The sequence below is a fragment of the Eurytemora carolleeae genome, unplaced genomic scaffold, assembly GCF_000591075.1.
Source record: "Eurytemora carolleeae unplaced genomic scaffold, Eaff_2.0 scaffold748, whole genome shotgun sequence".
NCBI lineage: Eukaryota > Metazoa > Arthropoda > Copepoda > Calanoida > Temoridae > Eurytemora > Eurytemora carolleeae.
Window position 1 is genome coordinate 42,639 of NW_019397592.1, and position 27,851 is coordinate 70,489.

The following is a 27,851-nucleotide window of genomic DNA, read 5'->3' on the forward strand; positions in this document are numbered from 1 at the left end:
ATCCGATATTCCCTGCGTGAAGCAGGCGCTAGCTGACCTGCTCTAAGTTGACCTGCCTTATAATCTGAAGATGGGGATACTAGATGATATTCAGTATCTTGGAGTACTAGTTACTAGTATAGCTGCAGGTACAAAAGACAATTTAGAAAGACTGTTGATTTAATTTAAAGTTTAATTTACAACTCTACCCTTTAAACGTTTGTCAATGCATAAATAATTGGAAGAAATACCCTTGTTATCTATCTAAAAATTAAATTTTTTTTAAAGTTTAAAAAAATCACTTGCAGATTTATGCTGTAGAGTAAGAAAGGAAATGGGCAAATTGATTTCTAACCTAAAATAGAAAAACGAGTTTTTCTTCCTCACTGTTACTCAGATAAAGGTTTAAATGGTCCTGTTGTGAATGGGTCAAGTACAATGTAGTATGTACAGTACATCAGGAGATTTACTTGAAATTTGGCTGAACAGATTACTAGCAGAATTGTGTGATCTCTCCAGGGGTAAATAAAACCTTATTGATTAATGGATAATGAATATAGAATAAAGCCACTTGAAATAGAATTTTAAAGACCTGTTTCATGATTAGAGATTAACCAAGATTAAACTCTTAACTTTATATGTATTTCTACACTAGGGAAGGATGGCAACCCACACCTGTAGAGCTTCCGAACCGCAAATAAGAATAACGAAATTATGCAGAGGAAAGGTGCGGTTTTCAGAAGAAAGGTTTGTAGAGCGCGAAGTTGCAATTTGTGACGTTATTTGCGGGTCGGAAGCTCTTGTGTATGTGACCTTTCCTTAATCCCAAAAGGTTTTCTGACTTTTAATAGACTCCACAAAATCTTTGCTGGTCTTCATTTTCCCAGATTGTGTATTGTGCGAAAATTCGATTATTAAAAGGGATTTTGATGGAATAATTAAAAAAAAATTGTGAACATATCAGATAATTGTGAAGCATCTTTAAAGTAAAAAGTTTTACAATGTTTTTATTGAGATGTCTAACTTTAACAACACTGAATAGCTCCCAGATATCGTTTATTTTTTATTTCAACTGAATTGGGATGTTGACTCCCAACACTGAATAGCAGCCAGATTTCGTTTATTTTTTATTTCAACTGAATTGAAGGTTGACTCCCAACACTCAATAGCACCCAGATATCGTTTATTTTTGATTTCAACTGAATTGGAAGGTTGACTTCCAACACTCAATAGCTCCCAGATATCGTTTATTTTTTATTTCAACTGAATTGGAAGGTTGACTCCCAACACTCAATAGCTCCCAGATATCGTTTATTTTTTATTTCAACTGAATTGGAAGGTTGACTTCCAACACTCAATAGCACCCAGATATCGCTTTATTTTTATTTCAACTGAATTGGAAGGTTGACTCCCAACACTCAATAGAACCCAGATATCGTTTATTTTTTATTTCAACTGAATTGGGAGATTGACTCCCAACACCCAATAGCACCCAGATATCGCTTTATTTTTATTTCAACTGAATTGGAAGGTTGACTCCCAACACTCGATAGAACCCAGATATCGTTTATTTTTTATTTCAACTGAATTGGGAGATTGACTCCCAACACCCAATAGCACCCAGATATCGTTTATTTTTTATTTCAACTGAATTGGAAGGTTGACTCCCATTATTTTCAGGAAAACTTATCCGTTATATTCCTATTCAAACACAAAGTGGGTTTCAGTTGAGAAGGTAATAAAATGTTCTTTTTTTTGATTAATTAAGACAAGTATATAAAATTTGAAAAGATTAAGAGAATCTTTTTATTTTATTTAAATTAAATACTGTGAAAATGTAGAATATAACTGATTTTGTTACGATTGTCAGATTTAAGATACTGTAAGAGTAATTAAAAGTGACCCTCCATGAAAAGATCGCAATACCCGATTTACAACGGTACCCTGAAAACTTTAACCTGATTAAAACTGCGGAAGATCCCGTTGCATTTTCATAAAACAAAATATTTATATCTAATTCATACTTGATCAGACAAAGCTTTTTAGGGTATCCTTGTGAATGAGGCATAACAGTTAACTTAAATTTCGGTTACGGTCCCTTTTTATTGCATGTAAAAGAATAGAAAAAATGAAATTCTCTCTTGATTAACTTCAGATAAAATGTTATCCCTTGCTATACTTAATCTTTTAAATTTTGTCTCAGATAGAGACTAATAATTGACAAATTTTTTAAATTTTCTTAATTTTCTTTTATTGTTTATTTTTTAACATCTACTATAAAGAAATCGAGTATAACATGCATGAGCATGAATGATAGTGCATAGCATTTTCAAAAAGTAGTTTTTATTTTTTTCCAGGTTTTCTTAAACCTTGGTTGGAAGAGTTGGAATACTGTTTGCCACTCTTGTATCTGGTTTTCATGTCATCCATCTTTTTATCGAGATTCTTATCAACGCTTTTCCAGGTTTTCTTCAACCTTGGTTGGAATACTGTTTGCCACCCTTGTATCTGGTTTTCATGTCATCCATCTTTTTATCGAGATTCTTATCAACGCTTTTCCAGGTTTTCTTCAACCTTGGTTGGAATACTGTTTGCCACCCTTGTATCTGGTTTTCATGTCATCCATCTTTTTATCGAGATTCTTATCAACGCTTTTATAATCAAGTTTGCTAGTCACAGGTAAAGTATTAATCGATCAGAAATTTATAAGAAAATGTGTAAATTTTAATGAACTGCTCCCTTCCTCTTAATATTAATAATATATTTTAAAATATTTTTTTATCAACCCAACCCGTAAATACTTAAGTTCAAAGCCAGAACCTTTGCAACAGAAAATTTGTGTGATATTTTTAGCTATTCTATGTATCTTTTATATTGTCTTTAAAATAATGAAAATTATGATTCAATTTATACTTCTTAAATTTCTGTGTATTTTTCGAAACACAGATACTCTCTAAAAAACTGTACAGGTTTCTTTTTTAGAGTGTGTCACATGTACAGCCTGGTGTTAAGCTTCATGTACCTGCTCATGTACCGATTTTCCGATGAGTTGGGTCTACCTATCCCACCTGCGCATACCAGTGCTATTATCATGATACTTACTCTCAAGCTCATAGGGCTAGCATTTGAGGTGAAGTATGGAATTCAAAGCAGAACGGGATTATTTTTTTTAAAACGGACTGTTTAATACGTAATTAAGAAAACCCTCCATTGAAAGATGGCCATGTCGTATCCAGAACGTTAACCATAAAAGCTTTGTTTGATCAAGAATGAAAAGATGAAAAAACAAATGAATGAATGAATGAATGAATGAATGAATGAATGAATGAATGATTATAAAAACTGATTATTTTCAATTGTGATTCAAAAGTGACTCGCTAATAACTACTAGGGAAAGGACACCGATATGTTATTCCCAGCTTTATATTGAGGGTAACTTGAAATTACGCTGACAGTCCCTTTAACCAGCCCCTTGTCTAGCCAGGAAGGTGCCAAAAAAGTATAATTATCATTGGTAATATAATGGCTGTAGTACTTATTCTGGCCGCAGCGCTCGGCCCAAAAATTGACTAATTCAGAATTTTGGTGACAATCTTTGAAAAAACATTACGATTGTTAGAGTTAAGAGGACTTATTTTGATCACTTAGAAAATACATGTATATTAAAATAAGATGGAAGAATTTGTTCCATATTCAACAAACAATTTCTAAATGTTTATATGAACATAACCTGTTCGCATTTTCCCAACCTGTCAAATTTTGCTTAAAAATAATAAGAAATTACGTGTTGGAGATTGAAGTTTTTTCCAGAATCCAATAAATTTATTTATTGTAAAGATTAATAAAAAACCTGAAAAACTGCATTGTTTAATTGTTGATATAAAGTGTCATTGATTCATAAAATATACAATATCCGTTAAAATTGAATATAAAAAACGACATTTATAAAATTTCCATTCTATTCTTTGTATTGGTTATTGTGTATCATAAATATAAAGTTGTTAGTTGGGTTAGGTTTTATTGCTCTAAGGCGGAATTATATTTTTTAATTATTCATTAGAATTTCTCTAGTTTCATCTCTTTTAATAAACACTTTCTTTTTCTCATTAAATATGAATCTTCCCATTAGTTCTTCGTTAATTTAGATTTGCAACAGCACTGAAGTAAAAAAGAAAAGTTTCTATCACACTTTCATCAAGATAGCAAAAATATTAATTAATAAATGAAATTAATTACATCTTAGTCTTAGAGATATGTGCTGGGATTTAGAACAAATATTTAGATTGAAAAGATCATTTTGTTTGTCATTTCTAGAAAAGAGGGTTGGATAAGAACCTTTTTATTGAAAGCCGAGACGGGGAGGATTTATTGGATTTTTTTGAGTTTCATTGGATTTGATTGGGTTTTATTGGATTTTTTTTGGTTTTATTTGATTTTATTGGGTTTTATTTGATTTTATTGGGTTTTATTTGATTTTATTGGGTTTTATTTGATTTGATTGGGTTTTATTAGATTTTTTTGGGTTTTATTTGATTTTATTGGGTTTTATTGGATTTTATTGGGTTTTATTTGATTTTATTGGGTTTTATTTGATTTTATTGGATTTGATTGGGTTATATTTGATTTTATTGGATTTGACTGGGTTTCATTTGATTTTATAGGGGTTTATTGGCCTCAAAACGTAGAAAATACCCCCGTCAGGAAATATAATGCTGAAAGGAGCCTGATCAACTGTGTGTTATCATTTCTGATTAAAGCAATAAACTCTTTTCACTGAAGCAGCAATGATCGACTCAGATAAAAAGAACACACGAGCCAAAACATTGGTAAGAAAAATAGGAAAGCAGGAGCCTCTCAACCTAGTTTTAAGCTAGCAGCATGGCAACTGCTAGGCTGTCCCAATTTTTTTGAATTAGCCGAAATATGATGATAGGTGTACAAAGAAGAAGAAAATTAAGAACAAGAAATATAAAAAAGTCAAAGTATTTTCATCTGAAATCATTTATTTATTTATAGATTATTGTTAAAATAAAAAATAAAAAATAAAATTTTTTTGATTTCATAGGATTCTAATGGGTTTTATTGGGTTATTGGTTTACACCAGACTCTTAAAGGCGGCCAGTTTTTAAAAATATCCCATTTTTTCGTAATATTGAAAATCTATGCAAGTGTTAAATATATTTTTGGTACTTTTGATCAAGCATATCAAACGAAAGCTAGGAACCCATGGAATACAGTAGCTGCAATGAATCCAGTGATTGGAGGTCATTTTAGGATATTAGAGGTCATTAGATGGTCAAACACTGGATTTGTTGCTGCTCCTGTATGCCCTGGGTTCCTAGCTTTCGATTGATTTGCAAACGCCATATTTAAGACACTTTTCTTTTGGAGGTCATTTTAGGTCATTAGAGGTTGTCAGGGGTCATTAGAAGGTTAACACCGAATTCGTTGCTGCTACTGTATTCCTGGGGTTCCTAGCTTTTAATCGATATGCGTAAAGCCATAGTTAAAACATTTTCATTTTTGGAGGTCATTTAGGTCATTAGAGGTCGTAATAGGTCATTAGAAGGTCGACCACTGTTTGTTGATGCCCTGTTAGGTTCATGTTAAAACAAATTTTGATAAGCGCAAATTAAAAAGGAATGGAAGTTCTGTAAAAAGAGATATTATATAATGTAAGTGTAAGAAATAGCTAAATTTAAAAAAGGAATTAAAGTTCTGTAATTTTATTTAAGGGGCAGAAAAATGTAAACATCAAAATTTTAAAAGGAACTAAAATTCTGGGTATAAAAATTGATAATATGTGAGGGGCCTCAAACTGTAAACATAAGAAGTTAAGAAAGGAACTAAAGTTCTTAAACAGCTAATGTCATAATAAAAACTTAAACGGAACAGAACGAATTTTAAAGGGAAAAACAAGAAGAATTGTAAAGTAAGTCTGAACGAAAATGAAATGGGAAATTTTTGAACTATTTTATTACAAACAGGGCTTCAACAAGATTAGAAAGCGGTCTTCACTAAAATCAAACACACACAGATATTATCTTCTATCCGAAGTACCGGAAAAGAAACCATAGCACATCATTTCAGCATTAGAAAAATGCGATAATTTCTTTTAAAAAATTGTAAACTGGAGGGAACATTATCTTAAGGACGAAATAACTATCAATCCTACTGAAGTTAGACTGATTTCATATATTTTTTAAATTTTTATATTTTTTATGAACGGGATAAAAAATGATAGGGTTGATTAGCACCCCGGTGTGGGTTCTGTGTTCACGGAGCACTGGACCCATTCATTTTTCTCAGATAGAGTTTTTTGATTAAAGTATTAAAGTATTTATACCATACTCTTATAGGCGGCCAGTTCGCCATCTCAAAATGTTTTAAAAATATCCCATTTTTTCGTAATATTGAAAATTTATGCAATTGTAATTATGTTTTTTGGTACTTTTGGTTATGGTAATTTTAAATTATTAGTAAGTAATTTTCGTTAGTTATATTTTGGAAATTAACAACATACACAATAAATACCAATGTTAACAGGGTTAAATTGTTTATTTCTTTCATTATTTTTTTTTCAAGAAACTCTCGAATGGCCATTTTAGGTATATTATACTGAAATTTTATGGGAATGTTATTAGAAAGAGAAAATCCTGAAAACGAATGTTTTCGTCACTTGTTTGAAGGATTGTATAATGCATAAACAAAATAAGGGGTTATATTGGGTTATATTGGGTAGTATTGGGTTATATTGGTATGGTTTATGGTTTATTTGGGTTCATTAGGTTTTATATGATCATTCAACAAGAGGTCAGTTTAAGAATTAAGTACTTTTAACAGCTTATTGATCAAAATTATCTATTATTTCCCAATTTGATAATGAAATTAACATTCCTAGGATTCATGGGATAGGATGAACATTAGTACCACGAAAAACAAAGGAAAAACTTAACAAGTGTTTTTTTTTAATTTCTTCAAAGAACGAGTCCATTTCATTCCTAATAACTATAAGTGGATGAATACATTTTAAAGAAACTAGTAAAAAATGTGTATTGAAAAGAATATCTTTTTTCGTTCTTCAAAGAACGAACTAATTTAGTTCTCATTAAGCAGATGAAAAAATTCTAGAGAAACACTATATTCGTTAAAAACGTCACTAAGAATAAAATTTTGTTTTAAAGGGACTGTCTTTGTAAAAATTGTAATTTTAATTTACCTTCCGTTCAAAGTTGGGCACGATTTATAACATATACCCTTTAAACCTTAATATGATTAATATTGAAAAAGATATCTTCGTTTAAGCTTGAAAAAAGTGTTAATTTCTGATAGCAAATTCTTTAGTTTCCTTAGCAGAAATGCGTCAGTCAATAAACAACGAAACCACATTTGAAAGTACCCAATTTTTAGGGGAGATGATAAACAGTTTTAAAGGTAGCGTTGTGAATCAGACATGCAATAATCTTTGAAATTAATTACTACTAAAAGCTTTAATATTTGTTTTTTAAGGTTCATGATTCACATGTCAAAGCGGAGAGTTTAACTGAAAAGAAGGTATTAAGTTTTTGGATTTTATTAACCCTTGAATTCGCTTGAATTTATGGAGCATTATATTATTTGTGCCACATTTCGCTTCGAGTTTTCAAACCAGAACATGGCCTGAAAAATGTTGCTTGTTTAGATAGTTCGATAGGTCGAACTGTTTTCGGTAAATTTTGACCTTTCACTTTTAAGAAAGAAAATTGGTTTTATTACATACATAGGAATTAAATGTCGAGTTTAAATTGTCTTTAATCTATACGACATTTTTCCAGAATGCATTTATCTTTAGTAATAAACTTTAATAATAAACATTTTTAAACTGTTGTCTTCATTTTGTACCTTCAAGAATTTGTCTGCAGGGCTCAGTTACATTTGCTTTAATACATTTGCCATAATACATTTGCCATAAGTAACACTTGCCATAAGTTACACTTGTCAAAATTACACTCGCTATAATTACTTTTGTCATAATTTTCAAATTAAAAAAAATATAAATGCCGGAAATTTTCCCATGAAAACTCCCAACTTAAGTTTTCTAACGGATCCTAGTCTGCAACGCTGCAGGGAGGGATATGAGCAAAAATACTGAGGGAAAGAGCTTGATGAAGAGTCACTATGAAAGGATTGCAAACATTATCCTACAGTACAATACTCTTCTAATAGAAGATTATAACCTAAACCTGAAAGATATATATGTTTGTTAATTCTAACTAAATTTAATTTTAATTATGTCAAGTGTAACCATTATGGGAAGTGTAACTTATGGCAACGGTTACTTATGGCAAGTGTTATTTATGGCAAATGTATTATGGCAATTGTAAATTTGGCAAAATTATTTATGGCAAATGAAACTAAGTTTTTGTCCAGATTTTAATTTATTAAATAAAGGCAACATTTTTAAATGCCTTTGTATATCCCGCCTGTTTTAAAGATCACAACAATAAAAATAAACACATCTTTGAAAGCCTATTGGGCTTCCATTAATTTTAGATTCGTTTCATCATACCATTCATTAGCTGTCGGGGATCAGTTTTGATTTACAACTTGTCTCCTGATTCTCATATTTCTTGCAGTACCTCGTATTATTATTAGATATTACTTTATGATAACTATAATAATACTTACACCGAAAAAGCGGTTTTTTGATACCCTGTTTATGTGTAATGTATATAATAAAATAAAATAGTTTGCAATAACAAAGTAGAAACTCTTTTCTTGTCACAATATTTTTTGAAAATAAATCTAGAAACACTTGAAAACAACACTTATAATGTAAAATCTATTTAAGGCGATTTAAAGCCTATTTAAAGAGAATATGAGACAGCAAATTGAAACCATTGAAATACATATTTAATATTGTCTTTCATGCTTACAATTTGCTGTCTCATATTCTCTTTAAATAGGCTGTAAATCGCCATAAATAGATTTTACATTTCAAATTTTAACACAACAGCATAAATAAGCAAGTGACAATATTATTTGATGCTGATGAGAGACTTGTGTTGGATGATTCTACACCAGGATGACCAGGGGAGCCTTGATGAGCTACTCCTACAACTGCTTCAACAGTAACTCTCTAACTGCAGATTAACCACGTTATCTTTTTCTTTCCGTGGAGTGTAAAACCTGTGGTTGGTGTAATCTGAAGATAACTTGTTAATCCTACAAATATTAAATCTACAGATTGCCCCCCCCCCCTTTAGCTTTCCTACAAGCTGTATCCGGTACATGTGTATAGTGACACATTAACTGTACAGTACTCTTGTGTACATTACTATCTTAGTGTACCATGGGTACTGGAATAGGGTATCCCAACGAGGCTCGCGCACGAATGAAAGGTCGATACGGTACGGGGGGAAGATCCGTATTCTCTGACGTCACTGATTAAAACTATTGGTGGAGAATTCTCAGACCGCCAAAGAAATGCCAATCACAATTATGCGTATACTCGCCAGTGTCCACTTTGTGCCCTGTACCGGGTTATGATGTAGGTAAGATACAGAAGCTAGAATTGTATGACTACCTTACCCTATTCCAGTACCCATGTAGTGTACTCAAGTAGTTTAATCAGTATGGAGCCAACTATCACTGGAGATGGGTTAAATATCCCAGAGAGACCCGTGTCGAGAGTCCAAAGTCCAGAGTCCCGAGTCCAGTGTCCCGAGTCCAGATGACAGTAGTCCAAAGAGTCTACACCAAGTCCAGAGTCCAGAGGCGAGAGTCCAGTGTCGAGTGTCTAGGGGCAAGAGTCCAGAGTCCGATATCCAGAGATGAGATTGGTATCCATCCTCAAATAAACCAAGAGATAGTGCAGTAAAAGTACGTTTCGTATTAACTTATTTATGCATTTATCTTTCAATCTTGGTAACTATTCTCTGTAACATAAACTAATTTTAGATATTTTTAGATTGAAACCATTGAAATACATATTTAATATTGTCTTTCATGCTTACAATTTGCTGTCTCATATTCTCTTTAAATAGGCTGTAAATCGCCTTAAATAGATTTTACAAATAAAACAATCTTCTTCTTTAGAATGAAGCTTTTTGCTCATTAAATACATAGATATATATGTCAGCTATAGCTGGCAAAACGCTGAACCAAATGATCTTCAGTTTTTGAGGGAACATATGGTTACCCTGGGGGGTAACATGGATTTTTATTTCACGGGCAACGCCGGGTACTTCAGCCTTAATCATAATTTAAAAGCAAGCTTGAGTAAATGGCGGTAGTAATTATGACTGTGAATATCAAGACTAGTATAAAAAATGTAAACACATGCCAACCTCCCTTCATTAGTATAGTTTACTGTACAGTGGGGCTCATAAAACTGCGGAATAAGAAGACGACTTATCGACTTGAGTTATCAATTTATTAGAGCAATTGTCAATGTCGTCTTCTTCCACAGTTTTTTTGTGTCCCATTGTAGCACCCTATTGGTCTTATACTTTAAATATTTTCTCAGGCGTTGAATCCGGGATTTCTTGAAATATTTCATTATGGGCTCAATCACGCAGGTTTAATTACAGGTACAGCTTTTATTCAAAATCAAAAAGGGGCTCACCATGGATAGAGCGATGGTCCTTATCTCGGCGAAACGATCAAATTTTGGCTGATTGACAATGAATGAGACATACATGGTTTTTCATGTATTGTTATATAAGTTGATAATTTTCAATTTTATTTTTTTTTATAAAATATGATTGAGCCGCCGCGAATTTAAGCGGAGAAAAAAATATAGAATTAAGCAATTTCTAAATGACTTTATAGTTCTTATAAGTGAACAGATACATGCTTGTGTAAATGTTACCTTTATTAATCGGACATGGCCTTCTTTTAATGAAGGGTAACTTGGAGTTTCAGCGACAGTCCCTTTAAATTATCTAATCCGAAATTTTGGGCTTGTTATTCTGCTCGAAGCATTTTTAAAGCGCAGTCTGAACTATGCACTAAATAGCGATCAAGTTCTTTATCCGCTTAAAACAGCTGACATAAATTTCACGATCTCATTGGTCGAGAGCGTTTTTGGACAACAAAAAATATTAACAATAGAAAAATTTCGACTTTTGGATTAGTAAATTTTTTCAAATCAAAGTTTTCACCTTGTTGCCGGAAAATAGTGTTTTCTTTTATTGTAGTGATCAGGAATTAGAATTTTGAAAATTACAGCCCACGGGGGGAGGGAGGGGGGGGGAATGACAAATTAGACCTCTAAAGGCTAGTTTTTTCATCCTGTTTTGCACTCTCCTACAAAAATATGTTTGTTTTTCTCTAATTCAGCGAATAAAACCATAAAAAAAAATAATTTCCGCACAAACATACGACTAACTTCTGGAGTCTTTCGAAGTTTTGCTATTAAGTATTCATGATCAAAACATGATGAAAATTGAATAAGATAGTTAGACAAAAACCTTCAAGAATATAATTACAATCAGACATATAAACGGAACTGTACGCATACTATTAAGTGACCCTCCATGCAAAGATCTAGCAATGACTGGTGTACAACAGAATCTTTAAAACCTTTGTGTGTACGCAGATATGTGCAGGAAACTTATCGAAACCCGCGTGTATTTTACTAAAAATAAAAAATTCCGGTGTGCAATGTGCGCTATGTTCAAGCTGTACCCAGACAAAAAAATCCGCAAGTTGGCAGTGCCAAATTTATTCTTAATTCACCAAAAAGCTTTGAAGTTTTAAAATAAATAATGATCTCATTTTTTTTATTTTTTCCTCTTTTAGGTCCATACTTGAAGTTTAGTGTTTGGAAAGGAATATACAGGTTAGGTTTCACAATTTCAATAATAATTGTGGAAACAGTGAGAACCAGAAAACGTCTTTTTTCTGTTCATTAAACATTTTGTAATTTGTGACTTAGCTATTGTTGAGGCTCATCTGAACTAGTGGAAACTGACCTAGGTGTGTTCAGACTTGAGGTCAGGGGTATATATTTTATTAAAAAATCACCACCCCTCACCCCATTTTTTAAAATTATTATTTTACCCCCAGAAGTTAGGTATGGTGATAATTTTAAAAAAATTACACCGCTGCTTGAGGCTTTCCCGACCTAAAACTTATTAGATCTTAAAAATAAATAGATCTTGCAAAACTCTAGGATAGATCTTGATACCTCTAGGTCAGTTTCTTTAGCATTTCTTAAGAAGTGATTGGTTTATTGTTAGAAATATATGCAACAAATTACAAAACCCCTCGGGATATTTATTCAGTAAATAAAAGAAACGAAGACGACCAACCATCCATAGTTGTCCACTGTTTATTTAGACTTGTTAGGTTTGCTTGTACCACCTAAACGGCTGAAACGACCCGAACTTCACAATTCACATGACCCTAAAGGAGGTTTATTTACCACAAATACAAATTTACCAATTCAAAATTTTATATTTGAAATATTTTGGAAATCCACCATAAAACAGAAAAGCTTCAATATTTTTTATTACTTGAATTGTTAAAAATTAATGTTTAATTTTTAGAGACTGCTGGAATCCCGCTGTTACAGGAGAAAACGAGGCGGCCATAAATACAGCATTATATAAAAGGAAACCTAAGTTTTAAATAAAATCCAAATACCCAACTCCCTGCTCGGATCTCCGCGTATTTTTCATTCATATACATATTTTCAAGTGACCCTTCTTGTAAAGAAACAATGCTTAATTCAGAATGGTACCATCAGATTAAATTAGAAAGTATTATATTCTGTTAATTTCTATTTCTTTCTACAGCAGAAAGTTTTTTTTTTATAGAGAAACAATCATTTTACAGAACAGTAAACATTGATATCTTATTGTTGTATCATCAGAAAACGCTTTCAAGGGTACTGTTGTCAATTTAGATTTGCCATCTTTGTATAGGGGGTCATTTGACATTACTCATACTGTCTATCTAACCAGAAACTATGGAATAATTAATCAGATATTTACCGTAAATTAAGATTTTTAAAACATGTTCTATTCAAGGACTAACTAATTTAGAAATTATTTTAAAATAAAAATATCAAGTTTTCTCATTTTCCTCGTTTTCTAAAGATTCCTTGTTTTCTGAAGTTATATTGAAAAATTTCCTATAGTGATGAACGATGGAATTTTCGTCGTCATTTCTCTTTCTTCATTAATTGTGTGAATGATTTACTATTTGTAATTACTGACTACGACAAGCCATATCTCTTTATAAAAGCCAAAAGTACATTTTCAGAGTAATAACTGAGAAATTACAAAATCGTATTTATTAAAATAGCTGTTCCTCCCATGTGTATTATTATATTATAAAGATTTATTCACATATGCATATTTTATGGTGTGGTCAAATTATAGTTTTTTTTAATTGGTTTATTTTAGAAAAGAGATTGATAATTATGGTGTTTGAAAATGCGCAGATCGAAAAAAGATTTTTAAAAAAATGAGATTTTTATTTATAAAACTTCGATTTTTCAGAGCTCGAAATATTCCCTTTTATATTGGGGCTTTTCTAATCTCAGGTAAAATTTTTTTGGCAACTAAACCTTTATGAAACGAAAATATTTAGTTTGTAAAAAATAAAAGGTATTTCTTTTAAATATTCCTGAAATTTATGAAAGCCTTTTTTCTAAGAAAAATAATGTTTAAAATTAATTTTAACTTTGTCAGAATTCTCGACTAAGAAAAAGACGTGGGTTTATATATTCAGAATTTTCCACAACTATGGTAAGGGGGGGGGGGATACGGAGGCGGTTGACAAATTCAAGAGAAAAATGGACTTCGACAATCGAGTCATTTTCCTCATTTCTATTACTTTTAATGATATTCTAAGGGAGGGGGGGAGGGGGGGATGATAATAAGAAAAAATAAACTACATTAACACTGAATGTTACTCGTAGATAAAGTTCTAAGGAAGGATACAAATTAAAAATGGACAAATCAATACTTGATGCAAAATCCTAGGATTTCTTTTGAAACATATTTTAAAAATATCTAAAAATTATTCAATTTACATCACTACCTAATCAATAGTAATCATGTCAAAATAACATTCTGCTTAATCAAGTATATTTTAGACCTGACATTTATTTTGCTGTAATGCATAGGAGTTGGTAACTCCCCCCCCTGGGAAAGTTTTGGAAGCTCTGGTTCCCATTGAAATTTATGTAAAAGATTCTGTGTATTCTTAAATGTACACAAACTTAATTTTCTCTTTATACAAAAAAACAATTACATTTTATGCGCAGTAAAAAGGTTTTAGTAAAACAAAGAGGAAATTTATTAGATTTGCATCACTTTAAAATAGAATTTCAAAAAAACAACTCTTGAAATACAAACTTATTAAAGATAAAAACTCTAAATAAATTAAGAAAATGAGTAAAAAGGTTGCAGTAGACTATTTGAGAAAAGAAATATACAGACTGAGCACTTTCAGCTGTTAAATATAGTAAAAAGTAAAAAAAAAAAAAATATAAACGGACCTAAAAGCATTGTCAAATTGTCCTGGGACGTATGCACTATGCCGTGGGGAAGACATCTGCAAATGCAGTGTGGAGATTTTGGTGCTCTTCTCCCCCCCTGGATAAGGGAAAATCTATGTTTTCAATGGGGGTTTCAAGATCAAAGACTGTCGACGTAATTTGATGTTTCCCTCCATATATTGAGTGGCTTGTCTGATTGACATTGGTACCCTTTAAATCTTTGTCAGGTCAAATAAGAATAATATATTCTAGTTATTCTTACTGGAAATAAAAAATTTTAAATTTTAATATTTCTGTAAAAGTGCGTTGCGGATTTTTGCTGCATATTCAATGAAGTAAATTTCCAGCATACAACAGTGCATATAGAAAACCACAATATCTTCCTCATTGTTTACTTAATTCTAGGTTTAAAGGCAGGGTTCCGACCGTACCGTTGAGAAAGGGACATGCCTATCTACAGATGGAAAGTGACTTACAGTCTACAGTCCCTTTATATTATTTTAGGATACTTCTTCCCTCTTAATATTGTTGAAACTGAGGTTTGGATTCAAGAATCTTCCTTCCTCTGGAAACTGTTTTACATGATGCCAATATTTTTTAACTTCAGGTCAACCTTTTTCACATCTTTTTAGGGTGAATATTTTCTGTTAAAAAAAAACAAACATTTTTTTTCCCTTAGAAGTTGAGAATGTTTGTGCGGAGCGGAACATTTTTTGTGTTTTTTTCGTTGAACTGGGGAAAATTCTGTGGCAGTACGGTCTTCGGATAGTATAATGCATAAACAAACAATTGGTCTTTTGGGCAAAAGTATTTGGAAGGATTTTTTAAACTTGTCGTATGAAGTCCAATTTTTCATTTCCCCCCGTTCAACAAAATTCTTAAAATTATAACCCGGCATTTTGTACACTTTTGTAGACCATAACTATAATTTTTTACAACTGTCTGCCCACAAAAATTAAGAATGTTCTTGATATAAAATGCGGCATTAGTTCATGAGCTTGGTAATTTAAATAATCCTGAAAAAAAATATTAAGTCTTGAACATCGATTTTTTTTGTATGATTATGAAGATACAAAGAGGTTAAACCATATTATGCTATTAAAGAACTATCAAAGATTCAAGGCTATCTTTCAATCCTCTCTCTCTCAATATTGGCCTGTTCTGTAAAGGAATTGAGTTTTGTTTCTAACTTAATTTGGCAAACTTATGGTGTAAACCTCTGATAAATCATAAACTAAGTTTGAAATATCTTAGGTTTACGCCAACAGGTTGCAAAGAGATAGGGATTCGGAAATTTGAGTTTGTGGCAAAGACTCTAATTAAATCTATTCATGCAAATTTAATACTTAATCTAAAACTACTAAACATTTATTAAACGTTTAGTAAAGTTTAGTAACTTATTGATATTATCAATGTTTTTTTTTAAGTACGGCCTTTATACTGTTGTTTGCAAAATTGGAAAAAAAGATATATATATATATTTTAATGAACGTTTGACATTAGAAAATAAGTCTCTAACCATTGCCATAATCTAAGTTTAAAATATCTAAGGTTTACACCAACAGGCTGCAAATGGGATTAGAAAAATTTGAGTTTGTTGTAAAGACTTAATTTCTTTTTAATTAAATCTTTTCATAAAAGTTTAATACTTAATTTGAAAATACTAAAAATTTATTAAACATTTATTAAACATTTATTAAACATTTATTAAACATTTATTAAACATTTATTAAACATTTATTAAACATTTATTAAACATATATTAAACATTTATTAAACATTAATTAAACATTTAATAAACATTTATTAAACATTTATTAAACATTTATTAAACATTTANCGGGATTTCGGCATTTTTTATGTGACTGTCAGCTCACACAATGTGACTGCCATCGCACAGGATGTGATGAATGTTAAACCTCAGGCACAAAGTGTTAATTACTAGAAATATATTTCGCACAGGATGTTAGGGCTACCTTGCAAACATACCTGTGCGAAATAACTCACATGATTATAGTCTGAGTTAAGATCATGTTACCCTAGGCTCACAGGACGCGTAGAACAAAAGAGTGTGAGCAGTTTCTCACAAAAAATGCGATAGATTGCACATCATGTTAATTGCACGGCTGAAATCAATATGCACTTTTTGCAGTGCGAGATGTTTTGAATATCATACAATTTCCTCTCTTTCATCTACATAAAAACTCTTAAAGGGACTGTTAGTGTAAATTGAAGCAGCCCTCCATGCAAAAATGGTAATGCTCTATTCACAACTGTACCCTAAAAAGCTTTGTGAAAGATAAACCAGATCTTAAGTTACTTTATAATATATGTTTTGCTTTAACTTTGTAAAAGAAACTTTTATAAAAATCTTCAGACATGTTTTTGTTAAATTTTTCTCAAGTACAGAATGAAAAAGTTGTTAATTTAAGTCTTTTTTTCTTTTTTTCAAACTTACACTTAAGATCCCATGAAGTATCAGCGAAAAATATATTTGAAAGAAGCGAACATTTAATATTTTGTTCATCAGAGATTTACGTGTAATCAAATTTTATTCAGATAGATATTATTAAAACAACATGTTTTTTCCAATGTTTTCAGAAAAATATATTATTTATATCCAATCCCATCCAGAAAGGTTACCCCATCATACATATTTAAACTTTACTCTCCATTTTTGTTCCTTCATATATCTACCAATTCATGATTCTCTCATGTTATCTACATATCTATATAATCCGTGCTTAGGATCCGGATCCTTTGAATCCGCAACATTTTGGCTCTCTTGATCCTTCTATATTAAGTTAAGCTCCCTGGCAAAGCTGGGTTTCCAAGCTAGTATTTTTATATAAATAGTAGTAACCTCTGTCTTTCTGGTTTGATGTCCGATCATAACTCTTGCAACCCTCGACTGTTTTGTCTCTATTTTCAATTTGAGAATTCGGCAGACCCACGAAAATGATCTTAATTGAGTTTAAAGATGTTAAGTTTACTTGTTTGACCTTTTTCCAGGCCAAGCTGGGTTCCAAAGCTAGTGATATAATATATGATTAGTTTGGTAACCCAGTTTTCCCCAATAAACTGCTTAAACAATAGAACTAGCGAATACTTTTGATTTGGAAAGCTCTATTTGGCGCAATCATTTTCCTTTGTACATAATTGATCAACGACATATTAAAAAAAATCTAAGATTATCCTTTTTTCAATTTTTAAACAGCTTGACATTTTCGTTTTTAAGGTAAATTTCCAGACCGAGCTTTTTCCTGAAGATCATACAAAAAATGGCCCGATTGATCCAATCAAACAAGCAAAAAATATCATGTTGATGACATAGAATGCTCCAATAATGATGATATTATCTGAATAAGCCAAAAATGATGATACTATCTGTATACACCAATAATAAAGATATTATCTGTATACACCAATAATAATGATACTATCTGTATACACCAATAATAATGATACTATCTGTATACACCAATAAGGATTATATCATCTGTATACACCAATAATAATGATACTATCTGTATACACCAATAATAATGATACTATCTGTATACACCAATAATAATGATACTATCTGTATACACCAATGATAATGATTGTATACACCAATAATGAGGATACTATCTGTATACATCAATAATAATGATACTATCTGTATACACCAATAAGGATTATACTATCTGTATACACCAATAATAATGATACTATCTGTATACACCAATAATAATGATACTATCTGTATACATCAATAATAATGATACTATCCATATACACAAATAAGGATTATATTATCTGTATACACCAATAATAATGATACTATCTGTATACACCAATAATAATGATACTTTCTGTATACACCAATAATAATGATACTATCTGTTTACACCAATAATAAAGATACTATCTGTATACACCAATAATAATGATACTATCCGTATACACCAATAATAATGATACTATTGTTTGTTTACATCATTAATAATGATACTGTTATACTAGGATGAGGATATATGCTGGATTTTGTTTATCTGAATGTGCTTGTATAAGTGCTGGAGTAGGAGCTTATCCCGTCAATTCTAATCCAAGACCTGGCCAGGTATAAGGATTAGAGATGACAACGTTTCTCTTTTAGAAATTCACAATTCACATGTTTTTAAAAGAATTAACAAGAGTCTGATTTTTTTTATAAAATTCGAAATTGTTTTTGTATATTGTGCACAATTCATGAAAGTGAACACTAAAAAGTAAAATGATTAATTTGATCATTTTGCTAAATTGTTTTCGTTAAAATCATAAATTTTGCAAATTACAATAGAAGCAATCTTAAATGGTGAAATATGCTGAACATTTCAGAATCTTGTGGAATTCCCAAAGAAACCGTAACTTTAAGTGACCCTCCATTTAAAGATGACATTGCCCGATTTACAATGGTACCCTTTAACACTTTGTCTAGTCTATATGAATCATATTACCATGTTTATAATTTAGAAAACTGACTATGTTTAACTATGGGATATTTACAAAAGCATAAATGTCCCTCTTTTAATTTTAAATCACGCAGAACATTCTCTTTAAAAGCCTTAATACTACTTTTGTTTTAAACCCCAACTAAACCAACGATGTACATCTCTATCTATATATTTACCCCTTTTTCCTCTTACAGCTAATCCCCTCTTACTTTGTTTTCAATCTGTAGATTGTGGACATTATTCCATCCAACAACAAAAACAGTTTCTAAATTTAAAGCATTCAAATTTAGATGAAAAAAAAATTTTAAACCATCTTGGTAACTGAGGAAATATTTCTAAATAATTGGTTTGGAACAGTGCTTAGGATCCATTCCATTTAATTTTGATGCGGATCCTGGATCCGCACTGGAAAAAAATGGATACGAATCCGGATCCAGGTTATTTACTGAATTTTTTTAACAAATAATTTTCAAATTTTTTGTTTTATTTCTTTCGCTTATTTTTATCCTAAAACTTGATAAACCATTCAGAAATGGGGAAATTTTTATAATCTCTCTTTTTTCAAAAGTTCAGATTTGGGGTTAAGGAGTAAAAAATTTTTTTTTTCAGTTTTTGATTGATATTTTAGCTCTTGGATCTGGATCCGTGGATCCGCATATTTTTGCGGATCCGGATCCAGGAAGCCAAAATCTTGCGGATCCAACGGATCCGGATCTTAAGCAATGGTTTGGAATATCATCACGAAATGAAACAAAACAATATTCCAATCTTTATTGAATATTATAATCTTTTTAAAGAAATTTAAAATTGATTTATCCCGGCAAAACTTAATAAAAAAAATAGGTTACGAAGGAGTTTCCAATCCATTGACGACCTGAAAATCCTTAAATTGACTCAATCGTAATTTCAAGTGACCCTCCATGCAAAGATTGCAATGCCCGATCCGGTTTCTTTAAAAGCTTTGTCTGATCAAGTTTGATTTAGATATGAATGTTTATACTTTTGAAAACTGATTATTTTTAACTGGTTTCAGTAAAAAAGGGACTTGTGCATTTCAACTGAAGGAAAACGTACAGGAATTATCAGATCTTACATGGAAGGTCACTTGAAATTACGCTCACAGTCAAACTTTTAAATTTGAACTTTAATTGTTAACTTGAAAATAGTCTTTTAAGGGGATTTAATTTTTTTGTAAGGAAATAACTGTGTAAAGCTGGAGGGACTCATTAGAATACATTTCTTACGATGTCCTTTAAGTCTCATCCTGTGGGGTTTTCTGCATGACATATGGATCCTTTTTTAACCTTTCTTTCTGATATCAATTCCAGGGACCAAGAAACGAGGAAGCCTTAGAAATCTTTGACAAGAAAACTGAAATAAATTTTGAAACTGTGCACAATATAGGTAAATATAGGCTTCATGAGCGCTTCGCGGATTTTTATGTTTCCATCGGTGAATTTCATGTAAAAAACTTTATTTTTTGCAAATTGGATTCAAAGAAACAAAATAGCCGAGAGTCCAATTTTAAAATTAAATTACTAGTAAATCATGGATGATATTCAATATTCATGTTTGTATGGCGTATGTAAACAGAATGTTGCACTTAATTTATGACAATTTTAAAATTAAAATATCGTATTTAATCTTCGAAATCGTGTTTAAAAAACTTTTATGTTTGAGCTTTAATCAGTGATTTTCACATTGTTTTTAATCTAAAAATTATATGTTAATTGTGGGAAATGTTATAAAGTATAAATGAAAAATCAAATAGAGTAAAAAGTTGAATTTTCCTTCTGTAAAGTTTAGTAAGCTTCCTAATCAGATTCTTTTTATTCTTGAATACAGTTTAAATTATATAGGGAGGAGGAAATACAGGGCATAAGTATTTTAAGAGACTTAAGTTACCCCTGTAATGTTCTTTTCACAATGATACCCTTACAAATTTATTGGGGTATTAATGTTTTTTTTCTCACTTCAAATCGCGGTTTCTCTGTAAAAGCGACTTGCGGATTTGAGGAGCACAGACAAACTCAACAATAGTGCTCACTCTTACAGATACAAATATTCTTCTGAACCGACCAAGTAAATACTTAAATAGCTGTAAGTGGTGTTCCACTTGAAATACGTCAATAGTCCCCTAAAATTTTCCTTTTTGAATTTAATGTTTTTGATTAATATAATGAAAATTAATAAAAAATATTATTTTATTTTTTCCAGAAGAATGGGGGCTGATTTGATTAATTCTAGATAAATGGGGAGCTGATTTAATTAATTCCAGATGAATGGGCAGCAGATTTAATTAATTCCAAATAATAAATAGTCGGTTGATTTGATTAATTCCAGATGAATTATCAGCTGATTTAATTAGTTCCATATGAGTTGGCAGCTGATTTAATTAATTCCAGATGAATTATCAGCTGATTTAATTAGTTCCAGATGAATTGGCAGCTGATTTTTTAATTCCAGATGAATGGGCAGCTGATTTTGTTCCAACGATGAGAGAAGCGTTGAAATCCTGGAATATGACAGTTCAGCACTGGCTGGTTTCAACAGTGTATAAAAGGTACGGTGGTAAATAAATAACTGGAAGATTGTTGTCTTCATTTTTACTTTAGATGTAAAGTTTATCTACGGACTTTAAAAACAATTTTAACGACCATTTTCAAATATGTTGGAATAAATCAGTTATATATTATAAAATTCTTAGCTGAAACTGAAAAGAAATACAGGAGATGACAATCATTATGTTTGTTTTTGTTACCACTGCGTGCATATTCTACATTTTTTATCATTAATCATTACTTCATTTATATTCTGTTTAACAAAAAAAGGATCAAAGTTTTAAATAGTTAATTTTTTAATTGACAAAACCAATGAAAGCAAATGTATATTGTATAATAACTGTAATTATTAAGTAGTATCTCTTTTTGTCGTCCGTGCGTTGTTTGTACTTCCAATCATAACTAATGAACTCCTTAAACGATTTGCCTCCAATTTTGATTCGGAATACAGGGCAAGTTAAAATTATACAAATGTATGTGAAAAAATTATATTTTTTGCAATTTAATTTTTGCATTGTCATCTTAATTCTAAAGGGAAGGCATTTTTTATATGAAGATTACACCATTTTAAAAAAATTTTGATTTTTTCATTTTTATTAAGATTTTATTTTTATAAAGTCTTGTGTAAATATTGTAAGTGTCTTTTGTATTTATGATGCCCCAGGGAATGTTCATATTGAATTTATTCATATTTGTCCGTTTTCTTTATGACAATATATAATTCCTCCACTCATCCCCACCTTCCTCCCATCTAACTTTATTATTCACGTATTTTGCTTTTCATTTTCAAAATTAATATCTCATGTGATTAAAATTAGAAGTTATGAAGAAGAAATGAAACTCGACAAAAGGAAAATAATTTAATCAACAGCAAAAGTTTCTGTAATTTTGAATTCTTATTTTAAAGTCGAAATGGTTATTCTTTTAGACAATATTTTAGTTAACTTTTGTACTTTATTAATTTTAGATGTTTTTGTTTTGGGGGGAGGACAAATTTTGTCTGGGTAAAACTTGAAAATGTTAAGTGTTTATTTATTTTCTCACATTTTTAGAGGACAGTAGTTCCAAACCAGGCTTATGCTTGTTATGTTTTCAAAAAGGCACAAATTGAAAGATTAGATCTTAATTAATATATCTTAATATAAAAAAAAATATTTAATTGGAAAATGATCTTTATTTTTTATTTATATTTTTTAGATTTCCCTACAAACCTTTGCGAACCACAGCAGTTATGCTGGTTTCCAGTATCTGGCATGGAGTTTACTCAGGGATATTCAATTATTTACCATTGCAAAAATGTCCTTCTGGCTGCTGGCTGGCGGTACTAGATCGGATAGTCCTAAACTAAGAGCGTCATACTCCAAAAAACCTGACCCAGACTCCTGTTGATGCATTCAAGTTCATTGATTAACCTACTATTCTGTAGTTTATTTATTCATTTTCTGTCTTTCATTCATTTATAAATATTTTCATCCATTCTTTCATCCAATTTCAAAGTTGAGTACATATTGACAATTCAGTTAAAATTGCATAAAGCCAGGGTTAATATTTCCTAAACCCTTAGGTGATAATATTTCCAAAAATAGTGCAATTAAGTTTATTTAAATATTTGTAAATATATGTTCATAATATTATGAAAATATTTTGAAATTGATATGTTATTATTTTTCTATAAAAACAAGATGTGCGTGGCATTCTCATTTTGTTGATGGTTATAAACTTGTCATAAACTCAACATGGGAAAACATTTACTTTATGTATTTTTATAGATTTTCGAAACTTTTTTTTTCTCTATTTCTGTAGTTATTTTTCGTACTTCTTGTTTAATTGGGTTTTCAGACAAGTTAAGAGGGGGGGGGGGGGGAAAAAGCTTGTTTTAAATGAAAAGTTCTTTTTTAAATGAATTCTTTTTATTTTCCGTTCATTGCATTTTATGATTTAAAGTAAATGTTCCCACAGAAATATGATCTCTAATGTTTCATGAGAAATAATTTTTATTAATAATCAAAAATCAAAAATGAAAAAAGCTGAAAACCTTGAACCTAGTTAATTATTCATAAAAGTGTCTTATTAACCCACATTAATTGCCAATCTTAATAGTAACTTTTTTCATTTGGATCTACCGAAAAAAAACCTCTCTTACAATGAAAGAGATGAAATCGTAAAAAGATGAATATTGAAATAGGATATTATCTGTCTTTGGGATCTGTACCACTCTTCCTTATGGTAAGTATAAATAGCAAAATCAGTAATTGTGTTTGTCTAGTGTCTTAGACATACCCCCCCCCCCCCCCCCCCNGGGGGGGGAACAGGTTATTTAAAAAAACAGCCCATTTGGTTATATTGGGTTTTTATTGAATTGAATCGGCCTTTTTCGGGTTTTCAATTCGAAAGTAGTTGAAACCTACTAAATTTCATACTCAAGACTACTTAAGCAACAGGTAAACTTTACAGTTATGAAAAATGATAATATTGTGATAATAGGCTATAATTATATACAAGTATTAAATACTCTTCAAATACAATAATATCACCTCCCTTCTTCATGAGGGCTATCACAGGGGGGAATACTGCGTTTTTTTTATATCAAGCTCTATGAATTTCAGACTACTTTTTTTCAATACTTGAATACATATTTCTGGTTAAGTCGAAAACAAGGGGCAATTCCTTATAGCCTTCCTCCTACAAGCCCACCTATCTCTCTCCTACCTGCTCCACAACTCGATGTCAAAAGAACTATTTGGAGAGGCCTCAAATTGTAGTAACAAGAAACATGAAGCAAGAAAAGAAAGAAAATTGAACAAGAAAAATTGGAGGGGAAATCTCTTGATATTAGAGATGGGGGCTTGGAAGACATTCCCCCTCCCCACTGTGAAGGGGGGTGAGACCATTGCTCCCCCCCCCTCCCTGCCCCCAAGGAAAAAGTTACAAAAAAGAAAGCAAGGTCTTCTCAGCTAGTTCAATGCAATTCTGATTTCAGAAAAAGCAAGATCCTCTAAAAATAGTTCTTTCCTTTAAAGTGGCATACTACAAGAACATCCAAAAACAAATCTTTTTTTTCAGATGTACAGACAAGAAAATAAAGAACAAGAAATATAGAAATCTCAAAATATTTTTATCTGATATCATATAAATATTTAAAAATATTGTTAAATTTAATTAAAATAAATTATTTAAAGTTAGAACAGGTGGGTTTTATAGTTTTTTTGGGGGGCTTGGTTTTTTCATGTCAGCTCTGTACAAAATATGCTAATATCACATAAATTGAGCTCTTAAATATCCGGGGGGGGGGGGGGGATACTGGTTTCAGGAAATCATCTTGATGTTTTTGTCAAAAAGTTATAACAGTTTGCTTTGCAGTGCATATGTAAATTACTTGATAGTTAGGTCAAAAACCAGATTCTGTTTTTCTTCTATTTTTGCTAATTTGTTTTCTTTTATTATTCAAGGTTCAAAACCTTTTATCATTATTAGTGATGTTAATGAATACTTATTATTTTTAGCAATCATTTTTTATTTAATAAACCTTTTATCATTATTAGTGTTGTTAATTAATACTTATTATTTTTAGCATCAATTTTTTATTTAAGATCCATGATACAGAAATATGGTTTCCAATTTTTTCTAGATCAATTTGGATCCATAAAGGCCTTACAGGAACTTTCCTCAACCTTTCTCAGCTCAATTAAAATAAATCTGCCCCCTAGAAGCTACATGTGACATTGAACAAATGTTTACAGGACGATTAATCCATTATGGACTTGATTCCGAATAACCGTCCTTTAAACTTTATTTAGCAGTTTGCTTCACTCCCTGCTTTGTGAAGCATCCAGGATTCCTAGGATGTAGATTTATTCTCAAATTGTTGTAAACGGATCCAAATTAGTCTGAAAGAAATTGGACATTCTATATATAAACTAATTTTGTTATTAGATCTTATTTTTACATTTCATCTACAACATTCATATTACTTTATACAAATCTACAAGGATAATTTTTTTAATTCTTGCATAATTTCCCTCCAATATGTTAAGAATGGGTTAACTGCAAGTGTTTATTGCTAAATGTGAACTCTCAAAAATAAAAATATATTGCAGAATAAACCAATTTTTAGGAAAGTACTAGTGTGCAAAGGTGCAGATTGTTTATTTCTCACTGTACTTTTTAGCTCTCAAATTAAGGCTGATTTTTTTTTATGTTGCGTGCGATGATTTTTAAGCAAATATTCTGCCCTCTAGTAAGTTTACATTTAATTATTATTAAAGGTTGAGGATGTCTGGGTTGGAAAAGTGAGACCAAGATTGAGTATCAGAATGCAAAACAGGAAAGACAACTTTTGAATGAATTAAACTTTCAAAACTAACCCTTTCCATTTATATATACAGGGTGTTTAAAAAATTCTTACTTAGGACTCATAATTTGGAACAGGAATACTTGTGCTCTGAAAATTGCAAATAATAAAATTCTTAGTGCCATTGTTCAAGTGAGGAAGAGAACAGAGACAACATATTTTTACCGTTTTCTGGTTCTCACTGTAATTTTTTTTGTGTTGTGAGGGTAGGTTATAATAAACCTTTGCAATAAGCAAAAATTATGAATATGGTTGCATTTGATGGTTGTGGGTGTGGTTGTGTAGGAGGGAGGGGGTATTTAAATCTCAGGAAATATACCCTTGCAACAAGGAAAGAGTACATAAGTTAGCCTTGTAGAGGGGAAGAGTTTATATCATTCTGAAATATGCCCTCCATTTTCTAGTGAGCATTGTTATTTAAGGGGGGGGGGGTATAATTCCCTTAGAATATTTACCCCTATAATGAACAAAGGATGTATTCCTGGCTCTGTTGACTGGTTATGGCTGGGAAGAGTATATCTCTTCCAAAATTTATACACTTATACACCCTCATTAAGACAATGTTGTTAACCTGAGTAGATTTGACTGGTGTTCCTGGTTCCTGCGAATGCGCTGGTTTGATTATCTTGGAATGGGATTTCTTCTGCTCAGGTTAAATTTAGTTTTTCCCTTTCTTTTTTATTTTTGTTAAGTATATATTAGGGACTCAATTAATAAGTTTTTTTTTACTGACATCTCTTCCAGTTAATTGGGGTGTTAGGTACTTTCTTAAAGGGACTGTTGAAGTGTTTTCAAGTGACCCTTCTTTTATTAAAGTGGCATGTCAGATTCACTGTGGTATCATTCAAACCTTAATCTGAACACCAATGAGTAAGTTTACATCATTTTTCTATCTGAATAAGTGTAAAAATCACTTTACTTTACTTGAAAACCACCATTGTAAATAATCAATTGTCAGATCTGGTAAGATAGAAAAACAATATATATATAATTTACTTTATCAGACAAAGAGATGTAAATCGAATATGCCCCTTTTTAAGCAAAGGGTCACTGAAATATACATCAACAGCTCTGCCAAAGGAATTCCCAGTGACAATTTTCAAGTGGCACATTTCCACCTTCGCAAGGGAAAATGTTTAAATCTACATTAGTTCATAGTAACACAAGGATAAGTTACCCACAAAGGATAAGACTGGATAACGATCTGAGACTCTTAAATATGACAATATCAAGGTTAAATTCAGTCTTTGCCTTAAGTATAGTAATTTAATGGCTTTATAAACTATTTGGCAAGGAACACAAGTTTTCAGCTGCAGGGAATCATGGCAACAAGGAAGCTGATAGTAAAAATACAGTAGTGTTGTCTCTGAAGTCTCAGCCTTTGTGGGTAATCTATATTTTATACATTTTATACAAGTGCTTTAAGATCAATTTCATTTTGATGTGGATCCTGGATCCGCTCTGGATGAAAATGGATCCGGATCCAGGTTCTGAACATTTCTTCAAAATTAACTGATTTTGTTTTTACAAATGAAAAATGTTCAAACATTTTTTTATTGCTATTTTTTGCTGAAACTTATGGAACAGAAATTTGGAAATTTTTGTACATATATTATTAGTTCACAATGTCGATTTGTGTTTTGAGAGCAAAAATTTTGGTTTTGGTTGATATTTTGCCTCTTGGATCCGGATATATGGATCCGCATATTTTTGCGGATGCAGATCCAGGGAGGAAATAATTGTGTAATGGCTGCAGTCATTATTAATATTATTACAGGGTAAAGAGCACTATGAACTATTGGAGTGGAGTCTACTATATTGGACACATGTCTCTACCTTTTCTGTACATCCTTGGTCACATTGTCATCTTTATCATGAAAAAAATGGACGGAAGAGAACAGCTCCCGCTGCCAGAGGAAAATAAGAATAAATAATTGTTTAGGGTAGTCCTTTTTCTTTGTTGCCAACATTTATATACTTTTATAAAG

The 27,851-nt window shown here is 31.1% G+C and overlaps 1 protein-coding gene across 1 annotated transcript; it reads left to right on the forward strand.

Annotated features, from left to right (window-relative positions):
• The first annotated feature begins 70 nt into the window (after positions 1 to 70).
• On the forward strand, positions 71 to 27,851 carry LOC111715064 (lysophospholipid acyltransferase 7). Its single transcript, XM_023490310.1, has 19 exons — positions 71 to 128; positions 702 to 783; positions 1,660 to 1,714; positions 2,444 to 2,658; positions 2,962 to 3,109; positions 7,489 to 7,533; positions 10,487 to 10,550; positions 11,764 to 11,803; positions 12,513 to 12,578; positions 13,470 to 13,513; positions 14,978 to 15,080; positions 18,482 to 18,578; positions 20,280 to 20,355; positions 21,418 to 21,514; positions 22,710 to 22,780; positions 23,698 to 23,738; positions 25,778 to 25,836; positions 26,443 to 26,514; positions 27,641 to 27,851. The coding sequence occupies exons 1-19, from the start codon at positions 71 to 73 to the stop codon at positions 27,795 to 27,797; spliced, it is 1,590 nt and encodes a 529-aa protein (XP_023346078.1). The 3' UTR covers positions 27,798 to 27,851.